Source organism: Mytilus californianus, unplaced genomic scaffold, assembly GCF_021869535.1.
Source record: "Mytilus californianus isolate M0D057914Y unplaced genomic scaffold, xbMytCali1.0.p SCAF_14, whole genome shotgun sequence".
Lineage (NCBI taxonomy): Eukaryota > Metazoa > Mollusca > Bivalvia > Mytilida > Mytilidae > Mytilus > Mytilus californianus.
In genome coordinates, this window is record NW_026262626.1 from 41,528,703 (window position 1) to 41,551,679 (window position 22,977).

At 34.0% G+C, this 22,977-nt stretch overlaps 1 protein-coding gene across 1 annotated transcript; it reads left to right on the forward strand.

Annotated features, from left to right (window-relative positions):
* The first annotated feature begins 623 nt into the window (after nt 1-623).
* On the forward strand, nt 624-19,798 carry LOC127724968 (neuroendocrine convertase 2-like). Its single transcript, XM_052231969.1, has 7 exons — nt 624-641; nt 2,564-2,656; nt 2,912-3,037; nt 5,465-5,950; nt 12,631-12,731; nt 14,179-14,276; nt 19,755-19,798. The coding sequence occupies exons 1-7, from the start codon at nt 624-626 to the stop codon at nt 19,796-19,798; spliced, it is 966 nt and encodes a 321-aa protein (XP_052087929.1).
* The last annotated feature ends 3,179 nt before the right edge of the window (nt 19,799-22,977 follow it).

Genomic DNA, 22,977 nt, shown 5'->3' on the forward strand with positions numbered 1-22,977 from the left:
GATTCATCGATCCATTCACCAACCCACCCATTCGTCCGTTCACTCATAAGTCGATTCATCAATCCATTCATCAACCCACCCATTCGTCCGTTCACTCATCAGTCGATTCATCAATCCATTCATCAACCCACCCATTCGTCCGTTCACTCATCAGTCGATTCATCAATCCATTCATCAATTCATCCATTCGTCCGTTCACTCATCAGTCGATTCATCAATCCATTCATCAATCCATCCATTCGTCCGTTCACTCATCAGTCGATTCATCAATTCATTCATCAATTCATCCATTCGTCCGTTCACTCATCAGTCGATTCATAAATCCATTCATCAATTCATCCATTCGTCCGTTCACTCATCAGTCGATTCATAAATCCATTCATCAATTCATGCATATGTACAAACCTGCCTACATCCATATATTCATATATACATACGAAGTTATAAACATATAATATACATGTATACATTTGAAGTTATAGACATAATATATTTGTTGAATATTACAGTTTGATTTGTTCGGAGATAAGTACTATAAGTTGTCTTTGGACGAGTCCAAGATTCCAAGTCAGTTAGTAGATGGTACAGTAGGACTGAATGAGGATGACAAAGATATACTGCGCATGACTAATGAAAAGAAGGTACTAACACAAATCATACTTATTTGTTTTTATTGCTCATATTAATCTAATGGTCTCTATTTTAGAACCGGGACTGCGTTAAATGGAAATTAAAAAAATTGAGTGTCTTTGCCTAACTGTATTTACGTCTTAATTTTTATTTTTACGGTCTGGCCCTTCTAAATTTTTATCACTAGAGTTCGTTAAAATGGTGCTACTGAACAAGTCTGCATGCAACCACGACAGAGTAGACTCTGAGGAAGCAATTAAACGGTGTCAAGAAGTTGATTATATTTCATCTTAAATCTTGAATAGTTATCAAATATTGAAATGTCAGCACCGTAATTATGCTGGTTGCCTAGGTATATCAATACTTTCAAAAGTGAATTTAAATTTGTATTGAGATTAGTAACTATTACATTTGATGTCGATATAAAGTTCATATACGCCCTGACAGAATGCGACTTGGTGCGTAATCAATCGCAGTCGCATGAACATAAAATATTGGACATGGTGCGTAGACAATAGGAGTTACATGAACTAACAGAGTTGGACATGGCGCGTAGCAATCGAAGTCGCATGAACTGACAAAATTAGACATGGTACGTAGACAATTACAGTCTCATAAACTGACAGAATTTGACATGTTGCGTACGTAAATAACCGCGGTCCCATAAACTGACACTATTGGACATGGTATGTAGATAATCGGTTAAACTCATAGAACGAGACATGGTGCATAGGCGATCAGAGTGATAAACAATCGGAGTTTCATGATCTGACAGAATGAGACATAGTGCTTAGAAAGTCTTATGAACTGACAAAACGTGACATGGTACGTAGACAATCGGAGTCTCTTGAACTAACAGGAAGGGACTTGGTGCATAAACAATCGCAGTCTCATGAACTGACAGGATGGAAAGGACATGGTGCATAAGCAATCGCAGTTGCATGAACTGACAGGATTGAAAGGACATGGTGCATAAACAATCGCAGTCGCATGAACTGACAGGATACGAGGGATATGGTGCATACACCATCACAGTCGTATGAACTGACAAATTTGAAATGAGACGATCGGAGTTACATGGACCAATATAAAGAGACATGGTGCGTAGACAATCGGAGTTACATGAACCAACATAAGGTGACAATGTGCGTAGACAATATGAGTGACACGAACCAACTAAAGGAGACATGGTGCGTAGGCAATCGGAGTCCCATGGACCAACATAAAGAGACATGGTTCATAGACAATCGGAGGCGCATACACTGACGAAATAATAAATGGTGCATAGACAATATGATGAGCATCATAAACAGGGTTAGGATAAGGAGACATTGTCAGACATATATATGCGTGCACAATCAGAGTCTCATAAACTGACAGAAAGGGACATGGTACGTTGTCTCATGAACTGACAGGAAGGGACATTTTGCATAGGCAAACGGAGTCTCATAAACTGACAGAATGAATAATGACTCATAGTGCGTAGACAATCGGAGTCGCATGTACTGACATAATTGGACATGGTTTGCAGACTAAAGATATTCAGAAAGTGACGTATTGAGATGACTCAAAACTGAAATTTTGGCCTAAGTTAAAAGAAAAATGAAAACAAAAGACTTTATAACCTAAACAAAATAGAAGTTGAAGGAAAATTGTAATTCTTTTAGATGAAAATTAAATTCATATTGGTTAATGATGTCCTTTCAATGATGTGGCTTTTATATCAATGAGCAACCCCGCGACTAAAAAATAGATACATCTTAAGTTCATGACCAACAGGTCGATATATTACAACAGGTCGATATATTACAAAAGGTCGATATACTACAACAGGTCGATATATTACAACAGGTCGATATATTACAACAGAAAGGTAGTCAGTTTATGTTATAAAGATGGTTTTTTTAAATTCATATTTGTGTTTCATTTTTAGGTCGAGTTTCTGGAGATAGACAGGAAGGAAATCAATATGCCTTATGCTGACACAGCAAATCTAGACCCTGAGTTGACTGATATGTGGCATTTAGTACGTAATTATTGCTAAAAGGGTTGTGATATTTCTTATGTAGTCATTTCGTATCTGAAAGACATGTTTACAATATACTGATGTGTGTTTTGTATAGTGTTATTCCAAATGCAGTCTAGAATGATGATAATAAAATTTAAAATAATAATAATAATGATAATAATATCTCCTTACGACTTCATAGCACAAAATAAGAAACATTTTTTTATTCAGATTGATGGCTGTACTTCAAAGAAGATTTTGTTTATTTTACAGAACGGTGTAATGAAATACCCACATAACATTCAAGAAGCTTGGGCCTTAGGCTACACAGGAAAAGGTATCAAAGTTGGTGTAATAGACACGTTGATGCAAACAAACCATACCGATCTGACTAATATGGTGAGTTAATTCGTTACCAAACAACAGTTAGATTTGTCTTAAGATACATATCGATCTGACTAATACGACAAGTTAATTCCTAACCAAGTAACAGTTAGATTTGTCTTAAAATACATACCGATCTGGCTAATATGGTGAGTTATTTCGTTACCAAGCAAAAGTCAGATTTGTCTTTAGATACATACCGATCTGACTAATATGGTGAGTTAGTTCGTTACCAAGCCATAGTTAGATTTGTCTTAAGATACATACCGATCTGAATAATATGATGAGTTAGTTCGTTACCAAGCAACAGTTGGATTTGTCTTAAGATACATACCGATCTGAATAATATGATGAGTTAGTTCGTTACCAAGCAACAGTTAGATTTGTCTTAAGATACATACCGATCTGACTAATATGATGAGTAAGTTAGATTTGTCTTAAGATACATACCGATCTGACCAATATGATGAGTTAGTTCCTTACCAAGCAACAGTTGGATTTGTCTTAAGATACATACCGATCTGACTAATATGATGAGTAAGTTAGATTTGTCTTATTAAATAAGATACATACCGATCTGACTAATATGATGAGTTAGTTCCTTACCTAGCAACAGTTGGATTTGTCTTAAGATACATACCGATCTGGCTAATATAATGAGTTAGTTCGTTACCAAGCAAAAGTCAGATTTGTCTTTAGATACATACCGATCTGACTAATATGGTGAGTTAGTTCGTTACCAAGCAACAGTTAGATTTGTCTTAAGATACATACCGATCTGACTAACATGGTGATTTAATTCCTTACCAAGCAAAAGTGAGGTTTCAAATTGTCTTAATATACATACCGATCCTACTAATATGGTGAGATAATTCCTTTGGCTACCAAACCAAGCAACAGTAAGATTTGTCTCAAGATACATATCTTTTATTTTCTTTTTTTCTTTTTTTACATGTTGAGCATGCAATCTACCTCACACTTTATAAGAAAGAAGACATTTCTGGTTATAATTGAAAATTTACGACAATGGTATTAATAAAAAAAATAAAACGTTTGTAGTTTTGGGAATAGGCAATCAACTTAGAAATGAAAAGTATCAAAAGACACAACTTAGCAGGAAGTTAGGATATTTTGTTTAAAAAAATAGTAGTGACCTTTTCACAGGATAATGTTTAACTTGACTTTAAAACCTTTTTTTAGATGTATTGTTATTGTAATCACTGTACTGATTATGCCCATCATAAGTCCTCTAATGGAATCTTATCTGATCTCGTCTTGTCTTGTCTTATCGCATCTTATATTATCTTATCTTATCTTATCTTGTCTTGTCTTGTCTGATCTTATGTTATGTTATGTTATGTTATCTCATATTATCTCATGTTATGTTATGTTATGTTATGTTATGTTATGTTATGTTATGTTATGTTATCTTATCTTATCTTATCTCATGTGATCTTATGTTGTCTTATGTTGTCTTATCTTGTCTTGTCGTATCTTATCGTATCTTACTGGACCATATCTTATCTTGTCTCATCTTATCATATCTAATCGTATTTGTTTCTTATCTTTTTTAACAATAGAACTATTTTGTAGGATGAATCAAGTTCATATGATTATTACAACGATGACGACGACCCGAACCCGCAAGATTCAACCTTATAGTAAGATGATGAATACATATAAGGGAGAAACCATTTAAACCAAAAACGACTTACTTGTAAACAATTCTAAAAGTACCTCTTATGGTTAGGGTTAAAGGGATTTACTGCTTAGAGGGTAAAGGACAACAGAAAAATAAAACAAGTTAAAGAAAGGCGTGGGAATAAAATAAGAAAAAAGGAAGACTCCAATCTAGTACGACAAGGACAGACAACTACATGAGTAATACGACCAGGACAGACAACTCCATGATAAACCGACAGCGACAGACAACTCCATGGGTAATACGACCAGGACAGACAACTCCATGGGTAAAACGACATCGATAGACAACTCCATGGCCCAGGTATTAAGACAGGAATAGACAACGTCATGTGTGATACGACGAGAACAGACAACTCCATTGGTAATACGACAAGGACAGACAACTCCATGGGTAATACAAGGACAGACGACTCCATGTAATTACGACCAGGACAGACAACTCCATTGGTAATACGACAAGGACAGACAACTCCATGGATAATATAAGGACAGACGACCCCATGTATATTACGACCAGGACAGACAACTCCATAGGTAAAACGACAAAGACAGACAACTGCACGGGTACCGGTATTACGACAAGGACATACAACTCTATGGGTAATACGACAAGGACAGACAACTCCATGGGTAAAACGACAAGTACAGACTACTCCATGGGTAGTTTCACAAGGACAAACAACTCAATTGGTAATATGACAAGGACAGACGACTTTATGTATAATACGACCAGGTCAGACAACTTTATGGATAATACGCACAGGACAGACAACTCCATGGGTAAAACGACAAGGACAGGCAACTCCACGGGTATTACGACAAGGAAACACATCTCCACGGGTAAAACGACAAGAACAGACAACTCCTAGAGTATTACGACAAGGAAAGACAACTCTATGGGTTATGCGACCAGGACACAACTCTATGAGTAATACGAAAAGGACAGACAATTCCATGGGTTTAACGACAGAGACAAACAACTCCATGGGTAAAACGACCAGCACAGATAGCTCGTGTAATACGAACAGGACAGACAACTGTAATGGTATTACGACAAGGAAAGACAACTCCATGGGTAATATGACAAGGAAAGACATCTCTATGGGTAATACGACAAGAACAGACAACTCTATGGATAATACGACCAGGACAGACAACTCTATGGGTAGTACGACATGGACAAGTAACTCTATGGGTAATACGACAAGAACAGACAACTCTATGGTTAGTACGACCAGGACAAACAACTCTATGGGTAATACGACAAGGACAGACAACGTTAAGGGTAGTACGACCAGGACTGACAACTCCATTGGTAATACGACAAGGACAGACAACTCCATGGATAATACAAGGACAGACGATCCCATGTATATTACGACCAGGACAGACAACTCCATAGGTAAAACGACAAAGACAGACAACTGCACGGGTACCGGTAATACGACAAGGACAAACAACTCTATGTGTAGAACGACCAGGACAGACAACTCTATGGGTAATACGACCAGGACAAACAACTCTATGGGTAATACGACCAGGACAGACAACTCTATGGGTTATACGACAAGGACGGACAACTCCATGGGTATTACGACTAGGACAGACAACTCCATGGGTAAAACGACAAGGACAGACAAAAAAAGACAGACAACTCTTCGGGTTATACTACAAGGACGAACACTTGAAAAGTCGACAAATATATTTAGAAAATGGCGGGATTGAGTTAGTTATTGTCTGTCAGTTTCAATCATTGACGAACAACATACTTAGTCGGGAAATTTTGAGATGTAATTATGATTGTTTGGTGTTTGCCTTAAGCTCTGTGGCAAATATCTTTTTTCTGGAAAGTGGGTCAACCCGAATAGAAATTGAAAGGAATTTAGACTGTCATTTTAATAAAGAAGTTACATTTAAGGAAAAGAAATTATGTTTTTCATTTTGCCACATTAGGCCCTTTTTTTTATCCTATCAGAGAAGTCCACAATACCCTGGTCAATCCTTTAGGTTGAGATAAAGATTTATCATTCTTCATGTTAAAATGTCATATATTGATTGGTTAAAGCGAAGGAGATAATTTACTCTATCCTATGGCTAATACTCTATTACCATTGATTAATTATATATGCCCTTTATTAAAGACGGATCGTTGTTACATACAATAGATAACTTCTTTGACAGAATATTCATTATAAGAAATTAAATAATACAGAGCAGATTGTTAACCTTCGAAAAAAACATTGTCAACCTTGGATTCGACCCCTCCCCTCCAGTTGACAATATTTTCTTGGGTAGCAATCTGCTCTTTTATCCTCTTGGCTATGTGTTATGAGTTATTAATTAAAAAATGAACCCATGACCAAAGGGAAAAAGGGAAAATGACAAAGAAAACTGTACAGATTTGCATCAAGAAAAAAAATTATATCTAAGAATAAGGAGATGTGGTATAATTGTAAATGAGACAAATATCCACCAAAGTTCAAATGAAGAGGATGTAAGCAATTATAGGCAAACGTAAGGCGTTCAACAATGTGTAAACCCGTACCGTATAGTGGCTACAAAAGACCACGACTTGAAAAAAAAATGTAACAATGAATAATAAATATGACAGACATGAACCATTGACAACCACTGACCTACAGGGTCCTGACTTGGAACAGACACACACACACAGATTATCGCTTTATCAACCTTATGGTTGAATTTGAAGCAATGTAGGAAAAGGAGTTGCGTGCTTACAGACAAGGCATGTTGCGTTGCTCATGAAGAAGTTAAATTCCATGGTTTTTATACAAATTCAATGCTTCATCCAATTGTAAGGCTCATTTGGTGACGCATGAATAAATGATATTTTGTATTCTTTTAGTCACGGAACATCAGTTGCGGGTGTTATAGGTGCAACAAAGGGGAATAACTATTGTGCTGTAGGTGTTGCATATAATGCAACACTAATAGGTAAGAGAACCTGAGATTTATTTTGACTATCATCCATCTAAATTACATTTCGTAATAGTTACTTAGTAGCAATAAGATACTTTCGTCCTGAAAGTCATCGCTGTCAATATAATGGAATTTGATGCGACTGTCATACAAGTGAGAGGTTTAGCTAGCTATAAAACCAGGTTCAATCCACCATTTTCTACATTAGAAAATGCCTGTACCAAGTCAGGAATAAGACAGTTGTTATCCATTCGTTTGATGTGTTTGAGCTTTTGATTTTGCCATTTGATTAGGGACTTTTCGTTTTGAATTTTCCTCGGAGTTCAATATTTTTGTGATTTTACTTTTTACATTTGTCATTGAACGTTAAACGCCTTTCCATCATCATGGCCGTAATTTCTAAATCTATTATATTTTAGTAGTTCGTTTTGTTGTATCCGAATGAAAACTCATTTGGTGGTAGGACGTCACATGTTGACCGGCCATGTATTCCATACAAAGCGTTCTTGACATTACATAGTATTTGATACTCCTGTTTTTTGCAAATATGATATAAATACTGCACTCTCTTGCACAATTCTATGTATGGTAAAAGATGGTATACACAAAAATTACAATGAGGTTTGTTAAACCAGAGGTGCCAATCAGATGTGTATTCTTTAATATTCTAAACAGATACTAAATATCACTCAATCAAAATCTTTACAATTTTGCAGTTATACCAAAACTTTTGTCTACACTTACCACTACTAATCCCCTTGCACAAAAGGAGACGCTTACCACTACTAACCCCCATGCACAAAAAGAGACGCCTACTATGTCGACACACTCGATCACACTTCTTTTTATAGAGTTCATACGTTTCCCTCTGTTTGTGTTTGTTGCCTGTATTTGTGTTTTTCTCAACCGAATTATGAGATTGGAACATCGGCAAACTACTGTTGCCTTTATTTGTTCTCTATAAATGTAATTAACCTGTATGTATAAACCATATCAACTTATTAAAGAAAAAAAAATTTGCAGATCATTAAATTCCTTTTTAAAGTTTACCTACATAGCATATCTTACAATCATTAGAGAAACAGATTCTACATCGATCATCGTGCAAGACGATATTTGACCACTTTCGACAAGTTATACTTCAAAATATTAAAAACTTTCGGCAAGCCTCGTTTTTTAAATATAAAAATCTAACTATCCCTAATGACGACCTATAGTACATGTATCACACTCTGAACAGTAGAATCTATATTTCTGTAATTATGTATACATTCAAACATTCTGAACAGTTTGAGTTTGATAGATTAACAACACGTTAATTAAATTTATCTCATATATTTTCCCATCATATCCATTCGTAACATTCCACTCCACTTTTCCATTTAAAATCAAGATAGTTAAAGATTTTCAATGGTAATCAGGAAAACGTATCCTAATATATATATTAGTACATCTTGTCTTTTAAATTTGTGGGGTATGTACGCTCTCGGTGAAGGATACCACGAAAAGCGTTGAGGATTCACACAATTTTTAGTGTTATTTTTTTTCACTTTATCTACGTTAAATTAAGAAGTAGACAGACAAATTAACTCATTCGTCTTATTATTAGCAAACCTTATCATGCTGATCGGTTTATTTATTTTTAAATTTTTTTCTATCTCGCTAAAACACTTAAAGCGTAAACATTGTCCTTCCGGAATTATGTGCGAATTTCGGGCATGCACGCATATTGGTAGATTATTTTTTATTGTATCAGTTTCTTTCTATTTACTAAAGTTTTTGTCCGAAACACAAAAAGGGTAAAAACTTGTACATTTGTATGCACGCTTCAGTTGTTTTTGTCGTACATTTCAATAAAAAAAAAATGTCACCATTTGGAGATTCCTTGTCTATTCAAAACTCTACTAGGCTGTTATGTGTTTTCAGCTTTGCACACCTCACTCAAATTTTAATCCGTAACAATAATCAATCAACATACCCTCATCATGTAGCTTTTCACTTATCACGACTTATCAAATCGTACTTTCGTGTTAATTTGAAATGTCGATACAATTTGTAATGCTTTTTTGTTATTTAATGTTTACTTATTTAGCGTTATATCTCGTCTCTATATTTTTAATATATACCAGCTTTGATAAGTGTTTGGTATGACTATAAATTTTCACTTCTGTTCTCGTACTATGAACAACAAAATTATTTATTTTGTAAAAAATATTTCCGTTCTCCATTACTGTATACCTTACAACAAAATTATTTTCATTTACCTGAGCACATTATTTTATTTGGCGGCGTTTTGTCCAAGGTTATGGTTGTCGTTCTGATATTGTTTAACATCTCACCCCATATTTTATTGATTTTGTATTTACATTGTGTCATAGATCAAATGTATTCGTTCAGTGTATGTTCACTTGTTTGTGTTAATATGTCTTTTGATTGAGTTAAGCCATTTCAATTGATATTTCATAGTGTGTCTTTCTATGTTATGATGTTACACTATTGTTTCAGGTAATGGTGAAGGTTGGTACCTATTAAAACGTTGAAACCCCGCTACATTTGTTTGCACCTGTCCTAAGCCAGGAACCTGTTGTTCAGTGGTTGTTGTTTGTTGATGTGGTTCATAAGCGTTTCTCGTTTCTCGGTTTTTTTATATATATATAGATTAGACCGTTGGTTTTCCTGTTTGAATGGTTTTACACTAGTCATTTTTGGGACCCTTAATAGCTTGCTGTTCGGTGTGAGCCAAGGCTCCGTGTTGAAGACCGTACTTTGACCTATATAGGTTTACTTTTACAAATTGTGACTTGGATGGAGAGTTGTCTCTTTGGCACTCATACCACATCTTCTTATATCTATTATATAGCATTATAACTAAGATCCGGGCCTATGGACACGTCTAATTTTTTACTGTATATATAAATTTACAAATTTACGTTTTTCCTATATTTTTCAGCTATTGGATTACTAGGCTTGAATGGCCCTAATATTTTAACAGATTCGCAATATGCCAGATCATTATCTCATATGTATGATACAATTGACATTTACTGTAATAGCTATGGTCCACCTGGAACGTATAGTTATTCATTATTAGGACCATTGCGTCAAGCAGCATTTGAAAACGCGGCAAAATATGTAAGTTTATCAAAAATTTTATTGCAAGCGTTTAAATAACTATGAAAATCACATAAAAAAAAGAGAGTTTAGAAGAAAGAATACTAAATCAATCATTGTAAAATCATTGTAAAATTGGTAATTTTCGTTATTATCGTATTCTAGAATAACGCAATTTATGGTAAAGTCAGTGGTTTTAAATTTTAAAACTGAAAAGAGAAATTTGCTTTGCATTTCTACTGGTTATAAGGTTATAAGCGAAGAAAACTTGACTATACACATTTACAGTAAAACCTGTACTCTCCATATTTGGATGAATAAAACGGGACTTTCTTTGATGAATACTTTTTTTCTGATTGCAGGGAAGACAAGGGAAAGGTAATATACATGTCTTTGCATCCGGAAATAGTGGCTCAATTGCAACACCTAATACAAAGTCCGTTCATACAACCATTTATACTATCGCTATACAAAGCGTTGGTTACGACTATGTTGCTCGGTATGGAGAAATAGGATCCTGTATATTGGCCAGTGCTTATGGAGGAAGCGCTTTTGACAGATTTCTGGTAATTATAAACAAGGCAGCATTAGTTTCCTGTGTTAAAACATTGTTCAATTTGGAAATTTCAATTGAAATACTATAATCTTTAAAAACATCTTTGCAATGCTATGGTAGTCGATGGTGTTTTTCTCCAATGTCAGAATAAGCCATCAAGTTCTATTTACTCACATTATAGTCAATCTAATAGATTCTATAGATTAACCACTTAACCTGTTTAATGCTCTGTAACCCTCGTTTCAACTAGATGTTAAAAGCAGATCGCTTGGTGGCTGTTTTCACTAATGTTAAAGACTCTGCCTATCAAGAGCCTGCAGTAGTTTTGTGTCATGAATTATTAAACCCTATACTTTTTAATTTTTTAATCCTCATAATACAATGACTCATTTCATTTAATATTCATTAGATACTTTTACCATTTGCTATCAACCCGGTCTTTGATGTGTTCATGTTGCTTTTATCTTTATGTTGTTTTTTTGGTGGACTGTTGTTTGTCTTTTTCGCAATATATATGGTTTTGCCCCCTTTGATATCTTTCTCCTATCTTTTGTATCTTTCGCCTCCCTTTAATAGCTCCCGCCTCTCTTTAGCGTATTATATTTATATTGCATTTAACCTGAAATATCCCGAAGTATAAGTGCATATATTAACCATAAATTTTTCGAAGTTTCGAAATAGCTCTTAATTTATCAACGGGGAATTTTAGAAGTATTATTATGAATTATGTCATTACTTACAAATGAGAGGCGAAAGATTACAAATTTCAAACTCAAAAGTCGAAAACAAACAAACAATGCTATGGCGTAAAACGAAAAACGATCAAGAGACAAACAACAGTATACAAAACACAACACAGAAAACTGAAGACTGAGCAACATGACCACCACGAAAAACCGGGGGTTATATCAAATGTATGGCTCCACTTATTTAATCTGACATGGAAAGGTGGCAAACGCTACAGACCAGATTTTTTTAAATGCAAATGATAGGTAACTGTAAATTGTTAACCTCTGTTCAAAACTCTTAAATCATCTCTTATACTCAAGCTAAAACATGATGTAATGTATGCAAACCAGAACGAGACTGATGCAGTGACAGGTCACCTTCTCCTGCATTGCAGTCATTGACAACCCTCAGAATTCAAACTCAATCAGATATTTCACGAGAAGGAATTCGTGAGAATTGTCCAATTTACAAATCAATCAGATGATCATACAAATTTAAGCCACGCCGAACCATGTAAAAATTACAGTTAAACCTTTATTTCAACAATATGTATTTTCAACCTTTACAGACATCAACTTCTACTAATTCTGGGTGTAAGGATGGTTTACAAGGCACTTCTTTTTCCGCTCCAATTGCAGTAGGAATCATCGCACTTGCATTAGAGGCAAAGTAAGTTTCATTAAAGTCTGAAAAATACCGAAGGGATAAACAAGACAATTTAAGAATGTGACGATGACAGGAATTACATGACAGGGATCACGTGAAAAGGGTGGTGCTCCGTAATAGTTGCATGTTGATTTTAATACTGAATCCGCACATCTTCGTAAAATATGAATCCGGAAAATTCTTTCATTTCAGCTGTACACATATCTCATTTTGTTGTTAGAGTTAAGACATTTGCTTTTATTTCATTTGTGTATTCTTCCAGAAAAGGGAGATAAAAACTTAGTCGTCTCTCCGACGAGTTTTTGTTTTTTGTTTGACGGGTTGGAAATAGTCCAAAACCTGCTTTAAGAATGATGATGTGTTTGAGAATAAGGTACCTAAACTGTTTAATCAACATGTACTACAGTTTTCTTCCAAAATCCTTGTCATTTCACAGAAAGATTTAAATGGTGCACCTGCTATTAAATTATTTTTTGATTATTTCTTTTTCATTTTGCAATGCTTGGGAACATTGTGAATTATCAACAACATTTACAAAGTAGATATTTATTTTTTGTTATCAATTCCCCAAACATTTCCTACCCATATCTATTGAACGATTGCACCTGGATTATGAAAATGTTGAGGAACTTTTCCTCCCCTTTCCCCAACTAAGGGTTTCAAATTTTTTCAGTAAAATTTACAGAAGATGGTAAGATTTTTGTGAAATTAATTTTTATAACAGTATCTAACCGGTTGCTTGCAACTTATACAGGTTGCACAAATGTTGAAGATGTGCAATCTTTTATGAAATGTTTTAGTTATTTTTCACTTTTTCTAGATTAAGTTGATTTTCAAAGAAATGTAACAATTTTTTTTCAAGCCAGTCTCTTTGAAACGTAATTTTCAAAAGAATTCTCGAGATTCCTGTAAAAATATACAAATGCATTTAAAAACTAAAGTTGATGGTTTCGCATGGACTCAAAACGGAGCAAGACTGGATGTTACGACAGGGGTAGCGTCTCCTGTCATATATAAATTAAAAGGAGATGTGATATGATTGCCAATGTGACAGCTATTCACTAGAGACGAAAATGAAATTGATATAAGCAACCATTAGTCATCATATGGACTTGAAAAATAAGGAAATCCCATATGGCAAGACAAGCTATTTCAAACCCTGAAATGATTCAATGAATTAAACCAAACGGACTGATTTAGGTACATTTGTACAAACCATCAAACTAGAAACAAATATGATATACAGCAACACACAATATCACTAAATAACACGTCTTCAAAGACCTTAACCTTATTTTGCAAATATTTTTAATACATTAACACCAGTTGTGATAATGTATACTGTACTACCACCAATCAATTAATCTAAAACAAAAAGGATTACTTGAAGTATTGCATGGAACAAAGGTGAAACAAGTAAACATGCTTCTAAAAATTTCCCATTTTCTAGCAATGATCTTACCTGGAGAGATGTTCAGCATTTAATAGTCAGAACTTCGAAACCATACGGATTTAAGGATAGATTTAATATTGAGAACAAATGGCAACGTACTGGAGCAGGCTTTAGGGGTTTGTAGTTCTTATAACATCATCATTTTCTATTTATGTGCTTCCCTCGGTTTTGGTTTTCTGACCCGGATTTGTTTTAGCTAAATAGTTTTGTGACTATTGAACAGCGGTATACTACTGTTGCCTCCATTTATGATATTATCATGTCATGCAGTTAAATGCAGTCAAATGTTATGGTATAATCAGTCAAATGTTATGGTATAATTAGTCAAATGTCATGATATAATCAATTACATGTACTAGTATAATCAGTCATATATAATGGTATAATAAGTCATAATGGTATAATTAGTCAAATGTCATGATATAATCAATTACATGTAATGGTATAATAAGTCATAATGGTATAATTAGTCAAATGTCATGATATAATCAATTACATGTACTAGTATAATCAGTCATATATAATTGTATAATAAATCATAATGGTTTAATTAGTCAAATGTCATGATATAATTAAGAAATAATTCATGGGGGCTTGAATATATCGTGATTTTACCACGGGTTGGCCCTTTATGACAAATATTTTTATTGCGAGGGGTAAAATATCGGCATAAAGGGACAACCCGTGGTAAAATCACGATATATTCAAGCCCCATGAATTATTTCGATTCTAATAGGACAAATACGGCAATTGTTTTGGATCGATAGGCTCTAGATGAAGGCATTATTTGCCGTTCCCATAAATAAACGCACTATCAAATTGACGTAAAAGACCGGAGCAAACTGAATAAATGACATGCGTAAACTATTTACAATAACATATTTAGATAGGTTTGAATGAATCTAAATGATAATTGTACTTATATGTCTTATATGTATACAAAAATGGCTTATATAACACATTTTAGCATCTTTTGTTTACGTTTCCTTGTTGTGAGAATTTTCGGTTTCACATGCGTGTATTTTCCCGTAAAATGCTTATATTCTTACGTCATCGTTCTATGACGTCGGGTATCTCGTTCATAAAAAAGCATATGACGCGGGAGTACGATCGGAACAGCCGAAACAATATATTCATATTTTACCACGGGTGTGTACTCAAAGCGTTTGAAGAACGTCATGTTAAAATCAATTACATGTAATGGTATAATAAAGTCATAATGGTATAATTAGTCAAATGTAATGGTTTAATCAATTACATGTAATGGTATAATAAGTCATATATAAAGGTATAATCAGTCAAATTTAATTGTATAATTAGTAATATGTTATTCTATGGTTAGTCATTTGTAATGGTATAGTCAATTACATGTAATGGTATAATCATTCAAATGTGATGGTATAATCAGTAATATGTAATGCTTTAATCAATAATATGTAATGGTATGATCAGTCAAATGTAATGGTGTGATTAATCAAGTGTAATGGATATAATCAGTCAAATGTAATGGTATAATTAGTCAAGTGTGATCAGTAATATGTAAGGGTATAAATATTGCTATCGTAAAATATGTATTGTTGATTACTGGTAACCTCACTGTTTCGTCCAAGATGAATCTCAATGTCGTAGTATTATCACTTCTATGCCATATCATGCGCATCATATATGTAGTGGAACGTGAATTATATACCAACAAAGGTTTTTTTCATTGACTCAATTCGGTCTTTAACTTTCAAACTGAATTTGGTGTTCAGAACTTAGTGTTCAGTTTGAGAGTAAAAGAGTGTTTGATAGTTTTAAGGATGTTCGCTACTCTGTTTCAAAATAATAAAATTTTTAAAAGACTGTTATAAATTGATAGTATATAAATAAAGGAACTATAAAAGCAAATAAAAATGAAGGGTCTGTGTGCTTGTTTTCGAGATATAAGCCATTGAAAATTTGGCGGGAAATAATTCTCTCTAGATTTTTCATACATTTAACATTGGCACCTTTTTTCTGTCTAAAAGTATGAAAAAATAACAAGGATTTAATAAGATTTTCAAAGATGACATTTTAAACTATATTTAATCAAATTATAAAAAGAAAAATAGGGGTTAGTGGGCAAATTTTTTTAATGGCACTACATGGATAAAACCAGAGGATTTCGAATATCTGACAAAAATTCAAAAACAAGAGGAGCGAACATCCTTAAATATTTCTAACGAGTAAACTAACGCACAGATTTATGAACCCAATTATAAGCGAAAAGTGAATATGATTTTCAGCAATAAACGAAAACCACTGACAAAAGATTATGGACGCCTGACTTGGTACAAGCACATATAGAATGTGGTGGGCGAGGATAAATAAGTTTTTGCTGGTGCGAAACCATTCCCATAATCTGATACATTGATGTAGCAGTACGACATAAGAACAAACCATAAAATTCAGTTAATCATAGGACTGACCCATCAGATCGACGCGAAGCACAATAAACAAGTATATAAACTAAACAAACAAAGTACAGATCTGAGAGATTCACAATTAATGAAAAAAATGTGTATGCCAGACCCGTGTTTCGTCTACACGAGACTCATCGGTTATCATCGGTGGTGGTTCAAACAAAATAGTTAAAAGGTCGAATAATAAACGAAGTTGAGGAGCTGTTAGGTTTTCTTTGAGACCGAAAAGAGTCGACTGCTCGTCTCGGGAGAGTTATGGTAACACTTGAACGTTCCATCGTTCTTTGGTATTTCTGAATATAAATAAAAACCGATTATCTAGTTTCCTGTATATTGATAATTGTCAGCTGCAAGTCACAATGTGAAGTCGTTTGTCGAGGGAGAACAGCATACTAGTTCGAACAGGCCTCGTGTTTGTGTTGAAAATACACCAGGCCGCGCTAGTTTTTTTTCGTTTGAATAGTTTTGATTACGTCCCTCCCCGGTTTTTTTGGTTTTCCCCTGTTTTTGTGTTATAATGGTTGCATCAATATGACATCAATTGTATATAGTAATTATTAAAATCAATCTTTTAAATTACAGAATGGGATTCGGTTTGATGAATGCTGAGGCTATGGTTAAGAAGGCAATAGAGTGGAAAACTGTTCCAGAACAACTAACTTGGCAATCAAAAGTCAGCAGTCCAAACATGTAAGTAAAAGTGTCAGAAGTTAAAACTTAGCGTCGTGTTATTATTATAATGTTTTCGCTTCCATTTTCTAATTGTTGGTAAATTGAATATGAAAATGTTATTTCGAGTCCCTTAGTTTTTTACTCTAATATAGGAAGATATGTTAGAATACACTTTGTTTACTTGAAGAGCAACTCAGTGTGCAATTTTCTAATTAGATAAAAAAAAAAAAAAAACAACACTCGAAAAAATAAACCCCGCAATCTCCTTTATAAGAGATTGAACAGTTCAACGGATCACATTTATACTACTAATATATTGAGGTCCAATTTGTTAGCGGGCATCTGCCGGCCGCTTCTAACTCGGACAGTAATTTATTTGTGTCATCCGGCTGATTCGCGAGCGAATGATGTTATCAACCAATCACTAACAATTTTGTTAATTTAAAGTCGACCAATGATAAAACAAGGTTTAGTCATGACTTTAAGATGTTTAACTGGTTGTTGTATTTTTCGTGAATTTAACGGTAATTTTCAACTGATCTTTGACAGACCAAAAATTGCCTGTGATGCGATGCTCTCCCATAATGAATCATTCTTAATGAGCAATAAACAATAAGGAAACAAAGTTAAACTGGATTCCTGATTTTTAACCATTCTATTTTAGAAATAAGCTTGTCATATAACTGCATATGTATTCAATCAGTATTATCAAAAGAATTGGTTTCCAACACAAAAACAAGACGAAATATAGCAAAATCCGAGTATTTTCATGTCAGTTTCCAAGTGCGGCTTCGAGGCTGATTATAACGTCGTCACGCTTTTTTTAGTTCAAAAAAACACTATTTTGCGTAATTGTCGATTAAAAAAATTGTTACAGCGAAAAAAAGGATTTTTTTGAATTGATATGAAAATTACTAAATCTTAAGTTATAAATGTTAACTCTACTTGTAGGACTTTAGAAGAAAGATCAAAAGCCAAAAGCAAAATTTACGTTTCCCGCAATGATTGTCCAATTCGTCATTTAGAACATGTAATGGCTACAGTGAGTTTTAATTACTCATGCTGTAGAGGAGCAGTTGAGGTATACCTGGTGTCTCCCAGTGGGACCAAAGTAGTTCTACTTCCTCAACGAATCAATGACGCATTAGTCACTTTCACAAAATCAGGCACCTTTACTTGGACTTACAAAGCTGTTCATTTATGGGGAGAAAATCCTTTAGGAAAATGGAATGTTTTATTAAAGTTAAACAGTATGATAGCCAGGGGGATGTATCATTCAATTATTGAAACAAATACTAGAATGTTTAACCCCGCCGCATTTTTGCGCCTGACCCAAGTCAGGAGCCTCTGGCATTTGTTAGTCTAGTATGTTTTTTAATTTTAGTTTATTTATATGTTTTCTCGCTGCATTGAAGACCCATTGGTGGCCTTCGGCTGTTGTCTGCTCTTTGGTCGGGTTGTTGCCTCTTTGACATATTCCCCATTTCCATTCTCAATTTTACTAGAGACGATATCAGTTTTCCTAATTTCAAATATCATGATAACGTTAAGAAGAGGCAAATAAACTCATCATTTATACCAGGATTAAAATTGTGTACGCTTGACGCATGTTTCGTCTTCAAAAAAATAATCACGCTCTAATCAAAAAAGTTTAAAATACGAAATTGAAGAGAATTCATGACTCTCAAATTAAGGTCTCTTAATGATAGTTGTCCTATTAGCGCACATGCTCACCTCACCTCACCTATCCTCTTAATGCCGGTCGGCATTTAAGGCCCTGATAAAACATGCTAACGCATCTTATTTGAAAACAAAACTAGGAAATTGCATGGACTTCAAATTGACCTTCATCGGGTATCTCGGACAGGATAATCGTCTCATGATATGCATTTATCACATACCATGCTTAATCACAAATAACAATCCGCAAATAAAAAAAAAGATATTTTCGCAGATTGGACGATTATGCTGCTTAGGATCTAAGACCGCGAATTCGGATTGTCACCGAGTTGAAACACAGTCAAGCCTTATCGGCCATCTAATTTTTGATAAATCATTTGGTTTATGAGACACTGTCTTTGACAGTTGACACTGATTCACAAACTCGGTTGATTAATAAAAAAATTGAACATTTCAGCTTTTTGTATTTTTATAATCATGGAGTTTAAACGATAACACAGTTAACTATGCTGACGCCCGAATAAGTAGACCTTTGACACTCTTGGTTAAAGAGACATCAATGAGGTGATACGCCATGAGTTGAGGTTCAAAAGGGTGATATTTTTCTCTTTTTATATGTGTTGAATAGTCGTTCATATTACAGTCTATACTAAGTATATTTTTATTATGCCAGGAACAAAGAGTTAAAAAAAACCGCAGGAATACGGACATCCAAAACTGAAGTTTACAGTATAATTTATTCATCAATATATTAAGATGTTGTGTCTTCTTTAACAGCCAATGAGCCGTCATCTCTAGAGCGTGTTCGAAAAGATAAGTAAAGTTGGTAAATAAGGGATCAAACAAAAATTTCGACCAACAATCACCCTTTTTTATTTTTTGATATGTTTATTCCTCAAATTGAAATTCTTTTTACCTTAAAAAGAAATCCACTGATGTCGTGGATGAAATAAGCTCGTGGACCTTTTTATTCCCAAACCTGTTGATTAACAACATGTGTCTTTCTATGAGCAAAACCTCCTTACCTTAGTCAATAGCGCTAAGTTCACAACTATGTTTAAGGTCCGTCTTTTCCCTTTCAGTCCAATTTAGTCTGTCGTTTTCCTTTCAAGAACAGTATAGTCTGTCTTTTTCAAAAAAAAAAAAAAAATTGAAAAAGCACGTGCATGAAAACAGACAAAACCAAACGCTCATATAACTGATAAAATCCTGGCTTGGTACCGCATTTTTCGAACAAAATAATGTAAAAATGTAAAAGTATAATGTTTCATTTAATTATGAGCTTACGAGAATTTAAACCTCTGTCTTTTTCAGCGGAACTAAAGGAGTGGTATCTTACTCTCTATGGAACATCATCACATCCAATGAAAGGATAAAACAGCTGTATATCAAGGTAAAACTATCTTACTCTCTATGGAACATCACCAAATCCAACGAAAGGATAAAAACCTGTCTATCAAGGTAAAACTATCTTATTCTCTATGGAACATCATCAAATCCAATGAAAGGATACAACCCTGTCTATCATGGTAAAACTATCTTACTCTCTATGGGATACATCTAATCCAATGAAACGATAAAAACTGTCTATGAAGGAAAAATTATCTTACTCCCTATGGAACATCATCTAATCCAATGAAAGGCTAAAACCCTGTCTATCAAAGTAAAACTATCTTACTCTCTATGGAACATCATCAAATCCAATTAAACGATAAAAACCTGTCTATCAAGGTAAAACTATCTTATTCTCTATGGAACATCATCAAATCCAATTAAAGTATAAAACCCTGTCTGTCAAGGTAAAACTATCTTACTGTCTAAGGAACATCATCACATCCAATGAAAGGATAAAAACCTGTCTATCAAGGTAAAACAATCAATACTCTCTGTGGAACATCATCAAATCCAATGATAGAATAAAAAATGTCTATCAAGGTAAAACTATCTTACTCTCTATGGAACATCATCAAATCCAATGAAAGGATAAAACCCTGTCCATCAAGGTAAAACTGTCTTACTCTCTATGGAACATCACCAAATCCAACGAAAGGATAACAACCTGTCTATCAAGGTAAAACTATCTTACTCACTATGGAACATCATCAAATCCAATGAAAGGATAAAACCCTGTCTATCAATGTAAAACTATCTTACTCTTTATGGAATACATCTAATCCAATGAAACGATAAATACTGTCTATGAAAGTAAAATTATCTTACTCCCTATGGAACATCATCACATCCAATGAAAGGATAAAACCCTGTCTATCAAGGTTAAACAATCATACTCTCTATGGAACATCATCAAATCCAATGAAAGGATAAAACCCTGTCTATCAAGGTAAAACTATCTTACTTTCTATGGAACATCATCAAATCCAATGAAACGATAAAAACTGTCTATGAAGGTAAAACTATCTTACTCTCTATGGAACATCATCAAATCCAATGAAACGATAAAAACTGTCTATGAAGGTAAAACTATCTTACTCTCTATGGAAAATCATCAAATCCAATGAAAGGAAAAAACCCTGTCTATCAAGGTAAAACTATCTTACTCTCTATGGAACATCTTTAAATCCAATGAAAGGATAAAATCCTGTCTATCAAGGTAAAACTATCTTACTTTCTATGGAACATCATCAAATCCAATGAAAGGATAAAACCCTGTTTATCAAGGTTAAACTATCTTACTCTCTATGGAATTTCATCAAATCCAATGAAAGGATAAAACCCTGTCTATCAAGGTAAAACTATCTTATTCTCTATGGAACATCTTTAAATCCAATGAAAGGATAAAACCCTGTCTATCAAGGTTTAACTATCTTACTCTCTATGGAATATCATCAAATCCAATGAAAGGATAAAACCCTGTCTATCAAGGTTAAACTATCTTACTCACTATGGAATATCATCAAATCCAATGAAAGGATAAAACCCTGTCTATCAAGGTAAAACTATCTTACTCTCTCTGGAACATCTTTAAATCCAATGAAAGGATAAAACCCTGTCTATCAAGGTTAATCTATCTTACTCTCTATGGAATATCATCAAATCCAATGAAAGGATAAAACCCTGTCTATAAAGGTAAAACTATCTTACTCTCTATGGAACATCTTTAAATCCAATGACAGGATAAAACCCTGTCTATCAAGGTTAAACTATCTTACTCTCTATGGAATTTCATCAAATCCAATGAAAGGATAAAACCCTGTCTATCAAGGTAAAACTATCTTACTCTCTATGGAACATCATCAAGTCCAATGAAAGGATAAAACCCTGTCTATAAAGGTAAAACTATCTTACTCTCTATGGAACATCTTTAAATCCAATGAAAGGATAAAACCCTGTCTATCAAGGTTAAACTATCTTACTCTCTATGGAATTTCATCAAATCCAATGAAAGGATAAAACCCTGTCTATCAAGGTAAAACTATCTTACTCACTATGGAATATCATCAAATCCAATGAAAGGATAAAACCCTGTCTATCAAGGTAAAACTATCTTACTCTCTATGGAACATCTTTAAATCCAATGAAAGGATAAAACCCTGTCTATCAAGGTTAATCTATCTTACTCTCTATGGAATATCATCAAATCCAATGAAAGGATAAAACCCTGTCTATCCAGGTAAAACCATTTTATTCTCTATGGAACATCTTTAAATCCAATGAAACGATAAACACCTATCTATCAAGGTAAAACTATCTTACTCTCTATGGAACATCTTTAAATCCAATGAAAGGATAAAACCCTGTCTATCAAGGTTAAACTATCTTACTCTCTATGGAATATCATCAAATCCAATGAAAGGATAAAACCCTGTCCATCAAGGTAAAACTATCTTACTCTCTATGGAACATCTTTAAATTCAATGAAAGGATAAACACCTATCTATCAAGGTAAAACTATCTTACTATCTATGGAACATCATCAAATCCAATGAAAGGACAAAACCCTGTCTATCAAGGTAAAACTATCTTACTCTCTATGGAACAT

What these genes read in the sequence shown, in the direction of transcription:
- LOC127724968 (XM_052231969.1), top strand. An exon ending in TGACTGATATGTGGCATTTA is followed by an intron (nt 2,657 to 2,911) that starts GTACGTAATTAT and finishes TTTATTTTACAG; the next exon opens with AACGGTGTAATGAAATACCC. An exon ending in ATACCGATCTGACTAATATG is followed by an intron (nt 3,038 to 5,464) that starts GTGAGTTAATTC and finishes CGACCAGGTCAG; the next exon opens with ACAACTTTATGGATAATACG.